General features: G+C 32.9%; 4 protein-coding genes across 9 annotated transcripts in view; 3 read left to right on the top strand and 1 right to left on the bottom strand.

The window, feature by feature from the left end:
- The window catches only part of twin (CCR4-NOT transcription complex subunit 6-like twin), a 340,886-nt gene extending 331,846 nt beyond the window's left edge, over positions 1–9,040 (top strand). For both annotated transcript variants that reach the window (XM_066724900.1, XM_066724901.1), the window contains 4 exons: positions 4,446–4,676; positions 4,807–4,984; positions 5,075–5,214; positions 5,308–9,040. In XM_066724900.1, coding sequence (XP_066580997.1) covers positions 4,446–4,676; positions 4,807–4,984; positions 5,075–5,214; positions 5,308–5,384 — 626 coding nt within the window. In that variant the 3' untranslated portion in view covers positions 5,385–9,040. The remainder of the gene's footprint in view (positions 1–4,445; positions 4,677–4,806; positions 4,985–5,074; positions 5,215–5,307) is intronic.
- On the top strand, positions 3,016–4,300 carry Yip1d1 (Yip1 domain-containing 1). Its single transcript, XM_066747017.1, has 2 exons — positions 3,016–3,372; positions 3,445–4,300. The coding sequence occupies exons 1-2, from the start codon at positions 3,153–3,155 to the stop codon at positions 3,999–4,001; spliced, it is 777 nt and encodes a 258-aa protein (XP_066603114.1). The 5' UTR covers positions 3,016–3,152; the 3' UTR covers positions 4,002–4,300.
- A 2,800-nt stretch (positions 9,041–11,840) lies between the features above and the next one.
- Positions 11,841–12,676, bottom strand: mRpS24 (mitochondrial ribosomal protein S24). Its single transcript, XM_066747229.1, has 3 exons — positions 12,523–12,676; positions 12,277–12,457; positions 11,841–12,179 (listed from the first exon to the last, which is right to left on the bottom strand). The coding sequence occupies exons 1-3, from the start codon at positions 12,547–12,549 to the stop codon at positions 11,890–11,892; spliced, it is 498 nt and encodes a 165-aa protein (XP_066603326.1). The 5' UTR covers positions 12,550–12,676; the 3' UTR covers positions 11,841–11,889.
- A 2,477-nt stretch (positions 12,677–15,153) lies between these two features.
- The window catches only part of LOC136785880 (tetraspanin-5-like), a 125,808-nt gene continuing 117,843 nt past the window's right edge, over positions 15,154–23,118 (top strand). For all 5 annotated transcript variants that reach the window (XM_066747212.1, XM_066747211.1, XM_066747214.1 and 2 more), the window contains exon 1: positions 15,154–15,730. In XM_066747212.1, coding sequence (XP_066603309.1) covers positions 15,641–15,730 — 90 coding nt within the window. In that variant the 5' untranslated portion in view covers positions 15,154–15,640. The remainder of the gene's footprint in view (positions 15,731–23,118) is intronic.

The raw sequence follows: 23,118 nt of genomic DNA, 5'->3' as shown, positions 1-23,118 counted from the left end.
GTGCGCGAGTGGTAAGACCCGCATTTCAGCAGACCCGTGTCTCTGTCGTACGAAAAAGGGAAGAAAAAAGAAGGGGGGAGGGAGTGCCGTGTCGAAGGCACTCGACCACGAACGCAAACATCACAAAACTCGTTTTGTCAATACAAGCAGACATGTCCGTCTTACGCAGATTTATTTTAAAGCTGGAAAAACTTGCTGCGTGTGGAAAACAACTCTTATCCAAAGGGATTTCAACTAGCAGGCTTCCACAATACCACAGCCTAGCAGCTTCCTACACTTGTATTTTATTCTCGTTGCATCGGGGGCTTACGTGTACCTACAAATAAGGAGTGGCATGTTTTCCCCATGGACATTTTTTCATCGCTACACTCTTCTTGGACTTTTTTTATTGTCAACAAAAACTTCGAAACAAGAGCAATTTGGAGCGAGAGGATATTAAGTATATATGTATACAAGATGTGCAGCTAACTTTACCCTGCACCTTGAATACTTTCGTCATCTGGGGGAAAAAGTATGAAAAAATGCACGAAACTTGCGTGTTGCAAGAGTGACGTATTGCAATGGAAAGGAATATCTGCAAAGTTGGACCCATAGAGGAGATTCGATGGTTATCCGTGGTATACAAAACGTTTCGTCGATATTTCTACAAGTGACAAAGGTGGAGAAAATGATTGCCCGTTCTCTATACTCTATGGATCATACATAATAAATTAGGATAAAATTGATTCTTCGCGACTGGGAGAATATGGAAATTAGCATGGTGGCACTCGGATGACAGGACGGGAGTTGAATTATAATGCGCGCGCGTTACGCTTAAAGGGAGAACATGATTCATAATACGGTGGTATCTTTGAGGGTAATCCCTCGTGAGAGGTCGAAATGCAGGAATGCAGCAGGGAAATCAGATGGTTGAGCATGAGCTTATGCCATAGTCGCGAGACTCGCGCGTGGCCTATAAAAGCTCTCCTCGCTCAAAGCTGTAACTCGGGTGGAAGGGGATATTGATTCTCGGTGTAATTTACGAGGAGCGTCGACGGCGTGTCCTAGCCAAAGCGTCCCCGTAGCGTCTCTCAGTTATCCAGTCCTCTCTCGACCGAATGCTGAGCGCTCTGGTCCTCCCGGACTCTGGACTCAACTGCACGCTCGCTCAACGGCTAGGCTATAGCTAGCCTCGCAACACGCTTCTCTCACACGGCTTTGCCTCTTGTCGGGACCACGCTGCTCTATACATATATACTCTATTCTAATCTCAAATGATTTATTCCCTTAATGGGAACACCCATATTGCTGAGCGAATCCGCAATTAATGCTCCTCCTGTAGAGTTTCGTTATTGAAACGTCCGCGGCGGAACGACTCGCCATCGCACCTACACACTATAAATAGATCAAGCACAACCGCATCCCCTATACATCCTAGACCAAAATGGAACGCGTGAAGAAACGATCAATGCAAAAGTTTTCATACTATATTATACACTTTGTGATTATTTAAAGAATTATTTTAACGATTCTTTTCTAAATTGAGTATATCGATAAGGTTACGAGAGCAAGATTGTTACAAAACCCGTTAGAGTTACGCGGAGAGATAATACTGAGATTTCTTTTTATTTTTTTTTTTTTTTAGGATTATTGACATTTTTACACGTGAGTTTTTACGTGGAAAAAATTCGAAAAAATTCAAGCTGACCTTTAAATGTCGATCTCTGAATATTATGGTCGAGATCAAGCTGATTTCTTTCGACTGAGTTCTTTGATTCAAGGTCACACGCGGCGTGTACCGGACCAACGCGGGTTATTGTTATAATTTTCGCAGTCTGTATACAAAGGAGCAAATGAAAAAAAAACATGATACATAATTGTATTAGTCGATAAAACTACCAAGAGTCCGGTTGGAAAAGAATTGTGTTCCATTAATTGAAAGTGTATATAATAATCCCTTGCAGCTTAGTTGTTTTTATCGTAGGGATTTATGGATCGTCTTATCACCATGATGTCCGGTTCAGTCCGACATTAATTTCGAACGATTATTCTCAAATTATACCGACGTCTAGCTTCTTGCTTCGTGCCACGTGCTATAAGATTTTCTTTATATACTCGCGCGAGGAAACTATAACTACTAAAACCGAACAACATAAACACAGAATCACTATTATCTATTATCATAACTAATCGTCTTTAATTATATTACTTGCAAAACTAACGTGTTCAATTAACATACTTAATTATTTGTTTGTACTATCATAGCTTGTTACTGTTAAGCTATTTTATGAGATAATACACTGAAAAAGTAACAGAGGACATATATTGAAGATTTAAGACACTATATTGTTCAAAAATATAACATAATAGCACATACTGGAAATACTTTGTAATTATCGACTACGCGAAACAATCTTTCTCTTTGAAAATATCTTACTTGACACATTCGCCCTTCGTTTCTAAAAACTACTTAAATTTTCGCGATAACATCTATGTTGCCTCTTTAGTATGCCACCCTGTATAGTTTTATTCTTCAATGCTAATTTTTGTTATTCACAATTAATCTAGCTTATTATCTTTAAGAATTCCCCCCCAATTGCTAGATGACGATATAAAATTAATAAATTTAATTTATACACACATTTTTTTCGCTTTGATCGTGAATAAAAATAATAGACTCTCCACAATGAAAAATTTAAGGAACAGAATATTAGGTGGCTTCAGCGTTTAGTGTTGTATCAAGTCAGTATTCTGTAAGGGATAATTCTCTATTAAATTTTGAAACAAATCGTTCGTGTAGTTTATGAGATTATTTGTGTAACGTGCAAAGTTTTTCATTTTAAAGGGCTTCGAATTTCAGTTAAAAATTTAAACAACATAAATTCAATATTTATAATCTTATTTAAGTTTAAAAATATCTGCTTATTTTTCGATTTACTTGTATTCCCCCCTTGAACGAATTATGTTACCGACTAAACAGAGTATGTGCTGCTACTATACAGATAATGTGTATACTTTCTCTAATGCTACTTTACCTACAAATCAGAATCATCGGAAATTCAGAATCTGTTACAAATAATTAGTGCACTAGGCTGGATGCAGGTTATATTTTTGTCTTTTGGTGATAATATATGCTTGCTCAGAAAATTGCTGATAAATAGAAACCGAAAAACATGTCTGGATTTACGGGACAAGATGGTTACTATTCGTCTCAAGGGCAATTTAACATTGATGCTGCTGCGTTTGAACAACCTAACCAACAATTTGATTTTCAAACATACAACGATCAGCAATCTGGTAACTACAATGCTTATGTCCAAAGAAATTACTTAGATCCAATGCCAAATGCATACAGTGGAGGTGATATGTATGCACAAGATGACTTTACAAAAGGTTCGATATCATAAATTTTAATGAAGAATATACTTTAGTACGTATGCCCTTTTCACGTATACATTTTTTAAGGTATTAATGATATTGGAGAAGATGATGAGCCCCCATTGCTGGAAGAACTTGGGATTGATCCAGATAGAATATTACAGAAAACACTTGCAGTATTAAACCCATTTCATAGAAGAGGCCAAATCGATGATGCAAATTATCTGCTCCAAGATGCAGATTTAGCTGGGCCAGTAGCATTTTGTCTAGTTTTTGCAGCTTTTCTTCTATTTGCTGGTTCCAAAGCCCATTTTGGATATGTTTATGGCCTTGCTGTTACTTCTTGTTTGATGATGTATATTCTGTTATCACTAATGAGCAGTACAGGCAATATTACATTATCGTCAGTTGCTTCGATACTTGGATACTGTTTGCTGCCTGTTGTGGGTTTAGCAGGTCTTAGTGTCTTTGTTGGATTGCGGGGGCCGATAGGTCTCATTCTTGCAGCAGTGACAGTTGCATGGGCTGCTATATCCGCTTCTAGACTCTTTTCAACCATGTCCGGTGAAGATAACCAGCGTTTACTCATAGCATATCCTTGCTTTCTTCTCTATGGTGTCTTCACAGTTATTGTAATATTTTAAATACGTTATAAGCTGTTAAAATTATTACCTACAATTGGTATAGAGATATATGAAAATTATTGTAATTCTAATAGTTAATGCCAATTTAAAAGTGAGCCTTAGTTTTTGTCCTGGCTGATCTGTATATAAATTTAAATGAAGGATAACTTATAAAAATAATTCTAATGTCAATAAGATTTTTTTTATTTTAATTATGAATTTTTATGTGTAATTTGATTTAATCAATATTTTGAAACGATTTGTACATTGCTCTGCTCCCTTATTACTATTTGTAAATAAAAACTATAAATACAAAATTGATGATTTAATTTTTATTACATTACTACAATGATCTTAATTATCAATATTTTACATATAAATGAAATGTTGCATTAAGCTTATCATTGCATACCTAAATTGCACAAAAGGTTTTTTATTTAAACTTTTTCTGTATTATTTGTGCAGGCCTTCCATCTGATCCAGCGCAAGTACAGCAGCCCATACTTGTATGTACAGCACATATTCATTGGGATCCTGAATTCTGTGATGTTAAACTGATACAGACAATGATGCTGAGTAATGAATTACGTTCCATTTTGGACCAAGCTGGCCAGTCTTTCAGACCTGGTCACAAGCCAGATTCTTCTAATGTTCAATTATTGCTTTGCGGAGACTTTAATTCGTTACCTGATTCTGGTAATTTAATCACATGCATATAATTGATGATATCACACATAACAATAATAATAATAATATATATATTTATACACATAGATATTTGTTCGTACATGTTTGGTTAATACTAAGCTTTATAATTTATCCATAGGTGTAATTGAATTTCTTACGTCAGGACGTGTAGCAGCAGATCATCGTGATTTTAAGGATTTAGCATATAAATCATGTCTGCAAAAGATCTCAGGGTGTGATAAGCCAAATGAGTTTACACACTCTTTCAAACTTGCATCTGCATACAGTGAGGATATTATGCCTTATACCAACTACACGTACGTTTTTTTCTAGTATTTCTGTGGTTTTGCTTGTTATATTTAAAGAATAAAAGCTATAACGTATATATTTTTCTTATATTTTTTCAGATTTGATTTTAAAGGCATAATAGATTACATTTTCTACTCTAAGCAAAGCATGGTACCGCTTGGACTCTTGGGTCCATTAAATCCAGACTGGTTTCGAGAGCATAAAGTAGTCGGATGTCCACACCCTCATGTTCCATCTGGTACATAGCTTGTAGCCGATATCAATGAATACTCTAAAAACACATCTGACACGAAAATTTCAAAACTTATCTTTGTGGTTTTTATTATTACAGATCACTTTCCTCTATTAGTTGAGTTGGAAATGACACCGACGGTAGGAACCAGCAACGGATTAATCTCACGCAGGTAGCAGCCGCTGCGATCTAGGCCCAAGTAACAATAAGACAAATGATAAATAATAATGGAAACAAGAATCCCCCATCACTCCTTCTACTTCTGGCTCTAGTAATGCATCTTGCAATTAATTATTCTAATAACGTACATATTAAAATACTCCATATTGCCGCACATTCAACAAGTTGACAGAATATTAAATGAGTAATTCTAAAGACCAGGTAAAGTGAGCCATGTTGTAATGCGTTTAGCCCATGTATAGTGTACTGCATTTTTAAGAATTAACTTTCTCATTTTAAGATCATCTCAATCTCTAATTACCTTCATAATACTATGTAGATACCTATTTTCCTACAAAGCAAAAATATTCCGATCAAACCTCTGTGATATTGACATTAACAATTGGAGCAATTTCACACATTTATTAACGAATTAGCTTCTACTAGAAAGCCCTAATCTCTTCCTAAATGTCATTATACCATTCTTCATGCCAACTTTTTGATATGAATGCTGCCATCCAATGAGAAATTGTATTTTTAAACAAAATAAAAAGATAAAATATGAAAACATACACGCTATACTGGGCTGTGCGAAGTGATTGGAGATGACTTAACAATTTCAATGCAAGTACAAATCTGTTCTTATTGGCCACGTATATTGATAATGATAATGTTGTATAAGGGATTAAGTAATATTGTAGCGAGTATATTTCTAAGTATGATAGTGTAATGGTGTTCATCTATCAAAATGTCATCAAAAGAATTGACACTTAAATCTGCATCATTTTACTACTTGTTAATTCAGTTGGTAGCAAAAGATTTGTAAAATTATATATGCAAGTAATTTTGAGCATTTTCTTCATAAAACCTCCGCATTTCTATTATACAATATATACGATACTAAATTTTTTAAAAATAAATGTAGTAGAATGATTTTTACATTTCAAACAAATGTTTAGAATATCTATTGCAGTTTAGCTAACTTATAATGTAAAGGATAATTGTATAATTTACAGAGAAATGTTTTAGCGATAGAGATAATATATAGTCGTAGATAAAATAATAGATCTTATCTATATAAATTTACGTGCAACTTTTTTGTTTATTATAATATAAAAGAATGTAGATAAAAATAAGCTTATAAATGTAAAAAAGGAATAAGCTTGTTATGTATATATCATATGTTTTCGTAAAAATATTACACATTTAGTTATAATGAATGCAAAAGTTCAATAATTGTATAAAATTAAATTTAGCTTTTTTTGTATTATAAATCAATTTATTATCATGCTAGAGTAATTATTTTTTATTATAGCAAAGTGTTTATTCAATTTTTATCAAATTTATATAAAACTCAAAGTCAAATAGTTTTACTATGATTTATATGACAAGCTCAATCAGTCATTTACAATTCACAAATTTTATATTCTCTCACTTTACAAGTAACTCCAAAACTTATTTTTGGATATGTGACCTTCAATATTTTACTCTATATTTTTAGGCCAAAACGGTAGAGTTGCATGTAAAATTTGTATCTTTCTTCTGCGTTGAATGTTTGAACATCACCCGTTAGTGCATATACATTTTCATGTGCACACATTTTAATTTAACGTATGAAAATATACCATTAACTGTGGTATTTGCATTTTTCTATACATTCTTCAACTAGAGAGGCCGTCCTGTGATAAGCTCCTCATTTTTTAATATTTATTTTACAAATGCTTACTGGCAATATACACAAAACTTTCACTGTAGTTTTATTTATGACTTTATACAAAATCAAATCAGAATATCGTGATAGTAAATAGAAGCAGAAATTATTATTTTTTTAAATATTGCTTGAAAAAAATTTCCCCTGTTCAAGAAGAATCTGAATAGTGATTCTACATAAAATTTCAGTACAATAACAATTAAGGCCTCAGCTGAATTCAACAAGTAGTACAGTGTTAGTTTATATAGAATATATGTGTAGTAAATGTGTATAAAGTAGTTAGTTTAAAATAATAGTAACATAATCAGCACTCTGTATTTGTACATTTATTCGACAAATACATTTTATGCGATTAAGAATGTGCTCTGTGACATTAAACTGCAATGAACTTGAGATCGACCGACTTTTATAGACGGCTGCAATTTATATAATATATATAATGCACACATATATATATATATATATATATATGTATATGTATGTATTTATCAATAAGTATTTATAAAACCAGTAGACTGTTTGTATCAAACAACAAACATAAAACGAACGTCTACTTGTTTTATAAGGATTAATTGATTAATTGTAATATTTTGATCTGTTAAAAGATTTAAGCTATCTATAAAATTAACAACATTCTAAAATTTAACATAGCTTTTTTGTATCATTGGCCTAATCTAAAAATACTTTATTTGACGAATTTTTGTATAATAATTTACTTAATTTATTCTGATTCCTTTATTCAACAAAGTAAATGACAAAAATAAACAGCTCTCAGGAAATTAATTCGTTGTTTAAAATGAGAGCATTACCAGCTTAACTGGAATTTATTAAGTCTTTTCAAAACCACTAGTGAATACGTACACTTAATTAGCCAGTACTATGTACAAAAATGTGCAACATTAATAATATTGGCTTTGAAGAAGCATAATAATTACAGTTTTATTATCTCGGTGAGATGTCAATTTGATTTAAGAAACATTTATTAGCACGAAATACGATAAAAAGATATTTAATATTTTTTTTAAAAAGAGCTTTTATTTAAAATTTATAAATTATGTTTGGCATACTACGATACTTAAATTCGTTAATAATTAATATAGACCATGATTTATTATATAACATGATTATGTCCTACTTTTCAATAAATTAGTAAATAATGGTAAAACTTATTTAGTTGAATGATTTTAAAAACGTCTCTGTTTTAGTCTTTCTATTCGTATTTCGTGTATTAAATTTGTACCAATACTTTTCGAGTTTCAAATGAATGCGAAATTTTCAACGTTATCACTACTTTGGCATAAACACTTGGAAAGGTAGTATTAATTTTTTTATCACACTTCTTCTAAACTTTCATAATGTGCATATATAGATAACTATTAGTTTTAATTTATTTAATAAGTTAAATCTTTTTATTTAAATGAACCTGTGTAGCGAAGTATCAGAAACATTTGTGCCGTTGATACAGCTTTAAGAGACTTTTAATTAATTTGATTCATAATGTCTAATGTACGTGTAATTAATAATTAATTCCTGTACCTTTTTCGTACACACCAGCTACTTTAAAATACGCATAATTGTAAGAAGACGCTGTACACGCATTGCTGCATAGATTTATAAATATTATTATACTCTGGTTACTAAAAACTTTTATTGAAATACTGACAGATGTGAGTTTCAGCAATATTTTGGTGAAACTTCTGATTTATTGCGGCTTCATGTTTGCGATCAATTTAGTTGTTAGGTTTTATTTTTTTTACAGCTGATACAAACTTTTGTGTAAACTGGAAAAGATAATTCACTTGCAAATTTAGTGTACTTCATCATCTGTAAAATTATTTTTAAATTTTTTATAAAAGACTAATTATAAGATAACGAGGAAAATATTTCATTGAGATCCATATATACTATATTACATCTTATCATAAAATTCTTCTCCATACTCTGAACTACATTTTACATACAAATAAATAAGAATATGAATATTAATAACGATATTATTATTAATAATCTACTTTAATAGCATTCTATAAAGAGTAAGTCTACAAAATCTAAACAATTTTTTTATCACATCTTTTAAACATTTTTGAATAATTATTATACAAAACAATGTCTTCTGGTATAACAACTATATAACAGTTCTTTTTATCAATTAAAAAAAAGCAGTATTAACTATATTTTTCGTAATTTGATTTCAAGATCACACACTCATTTTATATATAATTTTTATTAATAAATCTAATAAAATTTGCTTAAATGTTTAATTTGCTTTTTGGAAATTAAATAAATTCGACGATTATTACCTTTGAGATATACAAAGTAGCGCATCAAAAATGTAAAGAGGTATTTTGTGGAAACGCGAAAATTTGTTAGAAAAATATTCGAAGACGTCACTTTATACTTTGAGGGAATCCTAGAGTAATTACATAAATATTCTAGATGGTGGAACATGGAAGTTATAAATGTCACTTTGAGTTATTTAAATAGGGCCTCCTAATTTTTATTGCATAATCATCCAGCTTATCTCAAGAGCTTTCCAAAATACGATATTAATTAATAATTTCATCAAAAATCATTCGCTAGATTTAAGTTTCAAATTTTACATAAGGTGTAGATTGTGCTGAAGTAGCATATGTTTCCTTTGCATACACGTATATAGTCACTTATCTACTTAAAACTTTAAATTTAAATATCTAGTAAGTGATTGCATGTAAAAATAAATTTATATTAATTTTTGGGGGGCTGTAATGAAATAAGGTGCAAGAATATGCAATACAGAATAGGGGATTTCATTAAAAATCTCAAGGTGAACTTCACAGCTTCCAGGTTCAACCAACTATATTTTTTTGTAGTTATTTAACAGCCTATTCAAAGTATATAAATTGATCAATTTTTTTTCTAAAAAATATTTGTGCTTCCTGAAAATACTCCTTTACTTGTTTGTTGCACCACTCCGTATATTTAAATAAACATTTCTTTATGTAGTATTGTATTAATGTCAAGATTTGACTTCCATAAGTATAAATTATATATTGTACTAAGATGAGTATGCCTGTACTTTTGTAATAAAAAAAAAAATAACTGCACACAGGCACTGAAATATAATTAAGCATCCGCTGCTTTTGAATTATGTACATCTCAATGGTTTATTCAATCAGGGGTCGTGAAACTTTTATACATTTTATTCTTTGTCGATAATACTGTATTAAATTATTGTTCCAGGCAAAAATATAGTTTATTAAGGGAGGAAATACATGTGAATCAAAATAATAATTTGATTTTTTCTTTTGAATCTGAAATAATAGTATAACATGTCAAAATCATACTGTCCAAATTTTTAAATAAAATTTTAAGCCTTTTTGAAATTATATCCTGTGAACGTAACTAGAGCGCATTCAATTCGGGTGCTACTCATAGCTTTAAAAATCCTTTTCTCAAAATTACATTTTTAGTATTGGCGGAAGAAATAGCTCAAAAACTATTGGATGGGTATCGCTGAAATTTTGAATAAATGCACAATAAAATAGCCTGTAGGTAAACTTACATATTTTAAGAAATTCTTTAAAAGAAGTTTTTTTTTTAAATATACCAAAAATTTCGTGTAATTTTTTTTTTAATGTTCGTTATTATAGCTATTAATTTTTTTGTCTCGCACTTAACGTTTGAATGTTAATAAGAGGAAAAGTTTAGTCCAATGGTTTTAAATAAATATATCTGAAGCTAAAGTTTACGCCAATCGGTGAAATGAGTCAAAAGCGTTCCACATTAACTTGCAATGACAAAAAGTGCAATTAATATTTTATAGTAAATAAATTATATTCTAATAACTTAAAGTGTATATAAATATTATCATCTATGAGATTTAGACAAGAATAGAGAAATTTTTGGCGCAAAAAAAAATCATAAAAGTATGCTTAATTTCATCCATCTACATGTATTTCTCTCCTTATATAAATGGATTGGTATGATTGATTATACTTAATGTTTGAAAAAAAAGCAAAATTAATGTACTTGCTACAATGACTATATTATTTTACAAAGAAAAAAATACTATTTAATTGGTTTTATTCTCAAATTAATATTGCTTTTATATATGACCAATAATTATAATGTATTATTATATGTAATGTAATATATCATCTTATCTTAAATTTAAAATGTAGAAATTTAAGACATACGTCATTATTATAAAGGACATATTCCAAAGATCACTGATAGAGCAGGCTTTATTTGTACCTTGGTTTTATATGATTGAATTACTATAAAAATCAATGAATAACTAATGATTGATATCATAATATAATATATGAATCTAACAATTGTAAATGTGCAGTGTTTGGTCTCATATATTTATATCTTGTGTAAAAGTATACAATAATTTTCCTAAAAAAGAGAAGGTATAAATTTATAGCAACACAGTCCTGATTGAATATGGCAAAATAATAGTTGTGAAGACAAAATTAGAGAGTGAGCGTAGCCAGTAGAGTATGTAAGTCTATATAAAAAGTTTAACTTTTTTCTGAAGTTAAATTTTAAAAATCCTTGCATTTTTCATTTAAATGTTTACCTGATTGATCATTGAATTATTCTTTAGTTTTATTAAAAATGCAATGAATGTATATGGGCTGCGTTTGAATCATGATTGAATGTAATAATTTAATAAATGAAATTAAATAAGTAAAACAATATTCAAATCATAATTGACAAGCACCTAACAGTTACTATTTCTTATTTTTAATGAAATAAATGAATTATTAAAGACTAATTTTATAGACAAATTTTTATTTGAATAATTAAATATTGTTTCAATATCATTAAACATATTTGTAGATAACTTCCTTCTTATCTTTAATAGTTTGTAACTCTAACTTAACTACACATTGTAGCCAAGAGCTTAGAAGCTCTTCAGAATATCCAATTAAGAAATACATTTTACTAGGTAATAAATTCTGGTGAATAATAGCAGCAATCCTGATAATATTATGTTGTCGTTTAATAATAACTTCACTCATAATTAGCTCAGGCCATGTACCGACCATAAATTTTCTAATAAATAAATCTTCAATTAAAGTTTCTGCAGGCCTGTTTCCATCCTTAATATTGGCTAAATTAGGAAAAAACATTACGTATTTGTAAAAAATTATACAAAACGTTACGCTTAATATTAGAAAGAAAAGTGCAAAAGTATTGTAATTACATACAGGTATTCCAAGAGTTCCATGATTTCCTATGAGCAATACGATGAGGTGGATTAGCCATTTCATATGTTAATGGTTTAGATCGAGTTGGCGTAGGCCTATAGCGGCCAGCTCTAGCTTTATTTGTAGTTGCTGTTACATGAAATGTTCTATTTATTATTTGTTTTTGTATAAATGGAAAAACCTGAAAACATGGGAGTTATAACAAAGTTATGTTTGCAGAAATAAATTAAAACACTCAATACGCACATCATGCGTTAATTTTACAAACGCCATTTCAATACAAAAAATGTTTTAAAAGATCCTAGCTTTATTAAAAACAATAGGTCCAATTCATTGTTGGTACATAACCTCAAAAGTCACATCACTGATAGAAGTACTACAGACTACAGAGTTTAGAACCAGCCGAGCCAGGAACGAAAGGATTTCATTACATAATGCTATCTGTAGGTAAAGGAAGAAAAGTAACTTTAAAATGTTCTATTGTCAGTATTATTATTTGGCAATAGATGCCGTTAGGATAGTTTTCATCGTAGATATCTAGTATACACTAAATGTTCAAAATTTTAAATAAACAAAACCTTATTTTATAATTGACTAATTAATTCTGAAGTATCAAATGATAATCGAAACCAACGTAAAAAAATATATTTCACTTTTATATTTGAACATATATAGTGCTACTCTTTATTGATTATGCTTTTAATTTTTTTTTAAAACCTTTCAATTGTTTTTATTAAACATTTTTATTTTTCGATTTATTTTAGTTTTTGAAGAGTCATTTTAATCGTTTACATATTATCTACAGATTCACCGTTTTAACTTTTTAATTTGTTTACCGAAACAAATATATATATAAAATCTTAATTTTTATTATTTTAATTAAACATCATTTTATTTAAAAAAAAAACAAATTTGTAAGTACGTTAGAAAAAGTTTTAAACCATTGAAACTGTGAATTTGTAGAATATATTGAATGATTAAAGTAACTCCTCAAAAATTAAATTCGAACGAAAAATAAAAATTGTTTAAGAGAAAAACTAATTTTTAAATGAAAATAAAAAAAACAATTAATAAAATGGCATTCTATATTAATATAATAGTGAGATGGTTTTATTTACATTATGTTTGAACTATTATTTGATATTTAAACAGTAATTAGTTAATTTTGAAACAGCAATCTGTTTATTTTAAAATTAAGGCGTGTCTGGCTAGTACAGTAGATATCATCTACGGCTCTAGGGGTGATTACTACCTTAGGATATTCTAAGGAAACATTTAAATCTCCGAGGAGTTTAACGCGAGGTACCAGTTTGCAGTTGGCACTTTTTTTCAAACAGAATTACCTATTAAAACATCTCGTGGCATATCTTGCATCTTTGTCTCTATTTCCATAAAAATCAACACGAGGTATTTGATGGATATTGTCTTAAATGCAAAATTCCTCCTGTCCCTAAGTTAAAAATGTTACCGTAATTTTACATTTTAAACTTTATATTAATTAACGTTTCCATGGAATCCTAATACATATTTAGTTGTTCATCTCCAGGGAGTCTAACGTGAATCATGACCAGCTTTTCAACCTATTGACCAAATGTATCAGTTTGGTAAAAATTACAAATTGTATAAACGAATTCTAATTAATTTCAAGCTTTACCAAACTGATAAATTTATCAAGATATTTGCCAATGGATAGAAAAACCGATCCTAAGTACCGGTGAACACTCAATTTCACGATACATCAGAACCACCCTTACTCTTTAACCCCTGATTTCATTATGGTATACATATATCAGTTATAATTCACAGAATATATCCTACTTTCCAATAGCAACTCGCACCTCTTTTTCTAATTCCAGAAATGTCTAATTGTTATATTCGAGTTACCGGCGACCAAACACGTTCCTAATAAATTCCTGACACATTCCAATATGTTCAATTGATTTCTGGATTGTGTCAGGAGATACTACGTACTCCATGTTTTGACACTTTTTTTGTTGTGTGATCTGAGTTTACTCTGGTACCGCTTTCTCATTTTATACGTAATTCCTAACTAACTTGTTCTTAACATTCCACACTCTTCTTCGTCATCTTTGGGAAGTCTAACGCTTGGTACCTGCGGACATTATTCTACTTTACGAAAAACCACTCACAAGCATAAGATGGTATATAGTTCTATCGTTTTAAATCATACACAAATTTCTAACTTTTGCCTGTGGCAACTCACCCCTTAGAGTTCAATGTCGCGCGCACCGACATCACTACCCTGAAAGAAAGGACCATCCAGCCAAATTATATCTTTTTACATCACCGGTATCTTACCGACAGAGGAGTCGGTAAAGTACAAACAACATCAAAGGTGATACACATTTATTTCCCCCATCCTAAAACCCTCATCGTTATCGAAATCCTTTGTCGAAGAGTGATCAATAAGAGTAAAATTCATTTACATCGACAAAAGAATAACTCCCTTCGCTAAAATTATATAATAGCACAGCCAGCCGAACAAAACGTTTATAGTTTCAATATCACCTAATTTTCAATTTGTTTTTGAGAAATTATGAGGAAGAAATCGAGGAAGGAAATAAAGTGAATGGATCGGATGAATAAGGGAAGAAGAGAGAAGAGCGAGATGATCAAGCGCGCGAGTGGCAAGGGTTGATTTGATCGAGGAGTAAGAGAGACGGAAGATGGAGTGTGGGAGGAAGGGTGGTGGAGGGGAGGAAACACGCGGGCTGTAAGGTCAGGTTAGGTTAGAGGTTCTCCGGAGGAGTGGGGATTGATGAGGGTATTTGGAGGGGGTGGGAATATGGGAGGGGGTGAGGGGACAAGGGAGTACAGGGGGAGTTGGAAGAGATGCGAGCGAGGATAGGATGGAGGTGAAGAGCGAGCGAGTGCGCGCACGATAGGGAAAGGCCCGAGTGCCCGACTCCGAGTTCCGACTCCGCTCCGACTTTGTTCGGTTTGCTTCGGGCTCGGTTCACTTGCTGTTGGGTTGGTAGTTGGTAGTCTGGTCTGGTTGATCCAGCGTCGAGCAGCGTTCGCGGTGACGCGACAATGGCGCTAAATATAATTGCGTTACGGTGCGTTATTTTGATCAGCTGATCGAACGAGGCCTGAGGGAAAGGCCCGCTTTCGGCTTTAGTGATAATTACGAAGAATTAATATCGCTAATTAAAGGAGATCCTGCGACCAATAACAATGTTGCACCGATGATCGCTGATCTGGCTATCGGTGCCGGTCAGATATCCTTCTGTCGTCTGTTGCTACACAGAGCAGTCGCTTCCTATATTTCCTTTGCTTTCGGTAGTTTAGCGTGCCCTTATGCGTAAGTTTCGAACGACCGATTGATCAATGTGTCTCAGCCATGCCCGCTGTGAGAAAGTATCGAAGAGATACCAGTGAAGTGAGCTGTTGCCTCAAATATGTCATCTTTGGATTTAACGTCATGTTTTGGGTGAGTGTACCAAGGCATTCCATAAGATATATATATATATATATACAACACTATGTGCATATACTACTCCGTTTCATGCCAAACGCATACCAGCTACCAACAGCACGCTTTGCATTCCGTCCACTCGATCCTCGTACTCTCTCTCTCTCTCTCTCTCTCTATATATATATATATATATATATATATACGTTACAATTTTCTTCTATATTGTCATAGCTCCCACCCTCTCTCCCCCAAAATTAATCCTCTTTACTTTTCTCTCGAAAACTTTTGCATTTACATTTAATCGGAGGGAAAAGCTTCTTTTACAACACTTCAATTTACCAATTCTCTTTCAGGAATCTCGTGTCATTGTTTTGCTTACTTACCAATCTGTTATAATTCGATCACGACAAATGTTTCAAATCTGGTATTTAGCAACGAATGCGCCATAGATGGAAATGTTCCAAATTCTTGAAAAGAATTGTCTCTATGAACCAATTGATACGTTATCCGTTTTACGTTGGAAATATGCGAGTAGATTTCCCTATCATTTCATATTAATTTCAAATGGTTCTTGTTTACTTTGTAATCAGTCCAGGTGTGTAAAACTACGGATATTCTTCACCTGCGTAATTCTTCTCACTCTTAAATGGTTTGTATTTAAAAAGGATAATTCGGTAAAAGATAAAATAGGGGCAGAATGAGGTTTGAGCTAAAGAAATTAATCACGAAGAATTGCGGAATGGCGAAGATTTTGCTTTTAGCGCAAATAGTGGCAGCTAAGTACGCATGGTAGAAGAACGGACATTCGCAATTACGTGCGGGTCTTCGGCCTTTCATTTACAGCGTGACCTTCGCGCCACTATGTATTCCTTCGTGATTTCATCTTAACTGTTTTTTTTCTTCGTAATCACAAATCGTAACACATACTGCGTGCTCTCGCTACTTTTCTAATATTTGCGGATGAACCATTGTTTTCGTACAGGATTTTTCGCGAAAATCAAGGTGATATTAAACAGTAAAACTCTTCTAACGAAGCATCCTGATTGCTCATCTATTCAGTTTATGGGTTTTCAATCGCGTAATTCAAATCTACTCTGCAGTGCTTCACTATATTCACTATACGCTACTCAAATATATCTCATGAATTTTAATCATCAATAAATTGTTGCAAAATCTCAATTGTTATTGGTTCGTACTCTTATATACGACAGTAATTTTTGAATGTTAATAAATCTTATGGACATTGAATTCATCGTAACTCACAAATATTCATATACATATAGACGTAGAATATATTTTGTATAAACTACTGTTTCATAATAATCCATAGTTTAAAAATTCGGCAGATATTTTGGCTATATTTCAGTAAATATTTACAAACCCGAATGACAGTTTTTTAAAAGTTTTTTCGTCCTACAAAACCATGAAAGTACTTGAATTTTTATCTTTATTGATTATTAAAAGCTAAATAGCCCATTCGCTGGCATGTACATACTAAAATGCACATTATCTGCTCTTCAATAATAATGATTCGGTGTATTGTAGATGTCGATATTTGAACAGGTTACAGGGAACCTTATGAAAGTTTTAAATAGGCGGAAATACGGATATAGGGTCAACGAACTCAATCGCAGGTCGTTGAAACAAGTACAACGTTATATCTATGGGCGATCAAAAACGTTACGGGTATTATAGCGTTACGCATACGAGGAGATCGATTCTAAACCAGCCTATACATAATGTCAAAGAAATCTATGCACGTTGGAAAAGCGAGCGGATGGATGGGGATATGAAGAGGGTGGGGGGGGGGGGGGGTGAATGGTAAGTAAAAGGGACGAAGTTCCGAGGGGGAACGGAGGTAAAAGATGCGTGTTGGAAATTTCATTAGGAAGAAAAAAGGGTAATTACGCCATATAAGTAAAGTAAGTAAAAGCAGCTTTGAAGAAAGATGAAGGAATAGGAGAGCCGAAGGAGAGGGAGAAGAAGATAAAAGGAAGGAAAGAAGTAATTAAGGACAGAGCTGTGTTATGGGGGTCGAAATGAGAAGGAGAACAGGAGGTATAGATCTTTCTGTCGGACGAATCCTCAACACGAAAGTTCGTCTTGAATCTTCGAGTCACGAACTCACGACTCGATCGAGCGTTATCCAGACTCAGCCACTTCGCTTTCTACTGTGGCTACCACTTCCAATGTCGATGCGAGTGGGCTATTGGCCTTGCTTTACTTTTTGCATTGTTTCCTTTATCGATCGATGCCTAATGATCTCAAACCTTAAGCCAAGCAACTCTTGTTCACTTTTTCCTCTGTCCTCTTCATTTCTTTTTCTCTAATCCGATTCAATCGATAAAAGCATAAACTCTATTAACATTTCACGTTACCCCATTTTATTTTTTCCACTATTGTCTTCCACGCGGATATATTTCAATGAAATTTCATTCTCGCGAATCGAGTTGTTTTATTAATATATTACAAGTATATTAGAAAATTTGGAGAAGGAAATTTGCGTTTGTTAGGAATAACACGATTCAAAAGCGAAAATACTTTGGTCCGCAGTTTATTGTGTATATGAATACGATGTGGTTGCACGCAGGCAAGCAAACGAGCAAGCGCCCCCGCGAGCAATGGCTGTCAAGGTTCGCGTGGGCCGCATGCAAAGGTGCATATACAGGGTGCCGGTAAAAGTCTGGAAACAGTGAAATACAGGGTGTTTGCTTTAATTTGATCCATAGCGTAGATGCAAAAATTATTCCTTCATCTTCATAATTATCAAAGATATCAATTTTTCTCAAGGAACCTTTTTGAAACTCTGCTTGGATCCGAAATAATTTTATACAAAATTCAGTATCCTTTATATTATAATTAAGGAGAGAGAGGGAGAGAGAGAGAATTAAATTTTTACTCCACACATTGGGATGAATTAACGTATACACTCTGTATACAATTTGAAAACTTTTTACTTTACGCATACTTATGTTACAAATTATAAAGTTATATGAAGGTTTTAAAATGAGGTACGACTAGTTTTAGTGATAAATTTAAATTCCAAAGTTAAAAATTGACCAAATTGAAGGTGGAATGCGACGAAAATACTCTTTCAGTGTTCTTCGGAACACGACTCTATTAAGAATGTCAAGTAAATTCTTACGTTGTCACGTGCACATTTGCACAAATTTCCCTGCACGTTCAAAAATGTACGCTGTGGGTCGCACTCGTTTCAAGTTTTTCCAAGTCTACACTTGGAAGCTTTTTAGAAATTTATCAGAGTGCGACATTGACTTGACTTTGGTGGAGTCTTGAAGAACATGCGAAGCTCACCTTGCATTTTTAAAATAGAAATCAACATATTTGTTGTTCCATTGTTTTGCAAAACTGCGCTTATATTATTCCGCGAAACAAACGCAAAGACTTTCCAAAAGACTATATACATATATAAGGGATAATAAAAAAATAAAATTAAAAAATTGAAAGGATTCTCAGATGGTTCTCCCACTAAATACTGCAGCATCTTCTGATTGTTGGGACACCCTGTATACAAGACTATACGTGTGTTTGCTTGTGTCTGGCCCTCCTCTTTCCGTACTACACACACAAGTCACCGCACGTAAGCTTTGCTATGTGTGCGAGCGCGTATGAGCAAAGGAAAACGGACGCACCGTAACCACAGGCGCTTCATTCTCGATACTGTTCTTCGTGAAAACGTCAGCTGTTTTTTCTATCCTCTCACGTCTTTCTTCTTTTCTTTCGCTCGTTCCTTCCTTCCTTCCTTTCTTCCTTCTTTCTTCATACCGAGCGGCCGTGTTTGAGGGATCGCATTACAAAAGTGTTGGTAAACCGGTTTGAGAGGAGTGCAACTAGCCGCTATACTATGTTAAACCACGTTAGACCACTTTGGACCACGCTAGACCACATAGGCGCCGAGAACACTCAGTTTGATTAATCCAACTTCTTCCCTTTCTTCAAATTTATCTTTCAATCTTCCTGCGGCTCAAATCGCTTGCCCGTTTAAACCCACGATTGTTTAATTTCACCTTTCTTCCCATTCAACGTAATTTTTTCTAACACTCTACTATACCAACGCTTGGACTCGATCGATTGGCTTACCACGATTTACATTTGTATTTCCAACTTTGGATTACAATCCAGGAAGCTTCATTTCGCGTTGCAACGGACGAGACACTGCGTAACTCCGCTCTACGCCTTTGAATTAATTTTCCACAAGTATTGTGTTTGGACTGGACTCGAGGATTTTAAGAGAGCGGAGAAAAAAGTTTTCTCTTCTTTTGACAAACAAGAAGACTTTGGAGATCTCGTTTGGGTGTAAAAAATTCTATTACGTTTATTTTACGAAGGCTATAAATTGCCGTCCAGTCCACTAAAAGTTTTAACTTGGAATGTGACAACGATTTGTAATGGGAGAGCGCACAGCTTGATTTTGTAGCTATATGTGTATATATATATATATATATACACGAGCTTTCTGATTAGTTGTGCTAAAGTGTGAAATAGAAAAAATTGATTATGAAAGTAATTTGTACCGAGCTGAAACTTTTACCAGTTTTAATTTAACGGATGTGTGCCAGCGATGACTGGTGTATTTTAAGTTCCGGTACTTTTGAAAATAAGTTTCGCTTAACGACTCTTGGGAATCATGGCGCATATACTTACTCCTTTGTGCAGGTATTTTCAAGGAATCCTATATGCATATTTGGCCCTTTGATATGCACAATTTCCGAGCAAACGCACGGTCCACCGTATCATTTGAATGCATTGCAAAACCTTCCAAATGTATTCGCTCTCACTTTTGCCGTTCAATTTCAACTCGGCCAGAGCCTGTAAATGCAATGAAGCTTTGCTCCAATTGTATCAAGGCTCTCGTGCAAAGTTACCAGATCGTGTATTAATGATATAAGAAGAAGCTTGACCAAGTCAATTAAACTGCCTCAAATTTCCTGTCCAGTTATATAAAAATAGAGCTCATTTATCGCCAACGACAATAATTATCCGAACGTTGCGACAGTCGAATTACTCGCTTTATTGTTTCATCGAGTATATTTTAAGATTATAGTTCTTATAGAAATCGACACACACACACAGGTCCATCGTGCAGGTTTAACTCTTGGGTGGTGCATGGAAATTTCGTGCCCTTCAATATCGCCCATAGTCCATAATGTCAAGACTCATAATTAGGCTAAGAACATATAGGCTATAAGCTCTTGGAATTAATTGCTCAGAAAGGAGGCGGCTCATTTGAATATATTCCATCATAGGCGACGTTTACGTAGCAGTTTGCATAAATTCCATAACTTGACGCTATGCCACTAACCTCTCTTTCTCTTGACTCTTCTATACTATATATTGTAGAACTTGTAAACATTCTGTTTACATCGCGCTTTAGCTTTTACATTGAACTTTTCTAAACAGTAATTTAAATGGTGATATGGTCCCTGTGTTTAACTGCGACTCAACAATTTTTCATGTCGTTTAATCGATAAAAAATGTATGGACCTCTATTTTTTCTTCCTTCTGCAAAGCTTTAAATATTTTTCTCCAGCTTATTAAACTCGCTACAGGTGTAAAGCTGCTGTAATACGAGTACCAATCTTGAGTCTCGTCTTTTTAGCAGCTGTTTTGTCCAATATGACAAGTTTATAATATACATAGTTACGTCGATGAAACTTTTTCTTCTCTTGATTTTTATCGCGTGAACATGCTCCGTTATCATCGCTCAAACTTTCTAAAAGCACAAACACTCCGCTAATAAAGACTATGAAAAATTAGCCTGCAGCAATCGATCGCGCCTCAACCCACCGACTTTTCTTAATAAAGTAATTTTATATGCTTCGAAAACTCATTTTTTCCTAAATTTGCTCATCGCAAACTACAGATGTTGCTGTTGTATCTGTTACACATGTATTTATGTGTGTATAGAAAGAGAGAGAGAGAGAGAGAGAGAGAGAAATGGAAATTTATTCGATATTACTTCGACTCACTCAACAAAAGAGAAATGCTAGATTCGCAATTTTCTTCGCTCTCTAATTTTTGTGTTATTCAATGGAATATATTATAATATTTATAAGAGTGCAGTGAAGTAATCAATAATATACTGTTTACACTTCCTTCTATATTCTTCAGTATTCGCTTAGTCTTTGCACTCGATTCACATTTATTAATTCATTCAGTAATCACTAATAGCTTTGCTTAAAGCTTAACCTGTATCATATAAGATGGGCCATCATTCTGCTAACGCGAAAATCGACAAGATTGGAAAAACTTAGAAAGCAATCAAGGTAAGAGGTTGCACGTTCGTAACTCGAATATTAGCGCAAAGATTTTCCCCTCAAACTTTTACTTGAGTTTTAAACGAAGTTACCCACCGCTAAAAAGTACAGAGGGAGTGCAAGTAAGCATGTTGTAGCTTTTATAATTACTTTGCAATTCGTTAGACTTGAACGAACATGTCTATATTTGCTAGCAATAAACATATTAACTATCGAAATATTAATTTATAAATTATATTTGCATATAAACGCTGGTAAAGCAAAATTTGCCATTGTTGCTTTTGTTCATTCTACGAGCAGCTGGTTTATTCAAATATTGCTATTACACGTGTATACAAAGCAGTTTTAAAACTGTATATATATATATATATATATATATATAGTTATAGCCAGATTAAAAATTACAAAAATTAATGATCCAATGATATTGAAATAAAAGTGTCGAGGATTTGATATTAATTTCAGGACGAAGAAGGAGGACATTTGACGTATATATAATATTTATACGAGGTATAATTAAAAAATACAAATATTATTTAGTCGTAGCGTCGTATACAAGTTAACGTGCTAGCCTGTTAAACGAACAAAAACGCAGTTACCGGGGGAATATAATAATATATTCAAGCCCTTATTCCCAGTGGACCCTTTATTTGTTTCAACCTGCAGAATATGCATTTCCGCGCCAGTTGTCTTGTCTGCCTGCCTACCATGATGTACAAAGAGAGAAGGTGGTTCGACGACCCCTTGTCATGACTCATGAGTCATACAAATGAATAATAAGTTTAGGCTACCTACGGTAAAAACATTATATATGTTTAATATTAGAATTTTTCACTTCAGAGAAAATATTTTAAAATGGAAATAAATTGAGAGTTTATCATTATTTCTGCGCCGAAAGGGCTTTTATATTTTATAATAATTAAACCGTTAGGCGAACATATCAATTTAACTGAATTTTATGAAAATTAACACAAGTTACTTAATTTATTATTTCCCTCATATACTGGATTTTAAACATTTATATCTACCTCTCTCTATCTCGAAACCACTTTTTAATATACAATTATAGTTTTTCTATTAGTTGGATGAAACTGTACAAGAGGAAATACGTAGTACAAAATAGTA

The sequence above is a fragment of the Prorops nasuta genome, unplaced genomic scaffold, assembly GCF_024137725.1.
Source record: "Prorops nasuta isolate Cenicafe-Biocafe unplaced genomic scaffold, Cenicafe_Pnas_1.2 PNAS00003, whole genome shotgun sequence".
In the NCBI taxonomy this organism is placed as follows: domain Eukaryota; kingdom Metazoa; phylum Arthropoda; class Insecta; order Hymenoptera; family Bethylidae; genus Prorops; species Prorops nasuta.
The sequence above is the reverse complement of the archived record's forward strand: the minus strand, read 5'-3'. Positions and strand labels throughout refer to the sequence as shown.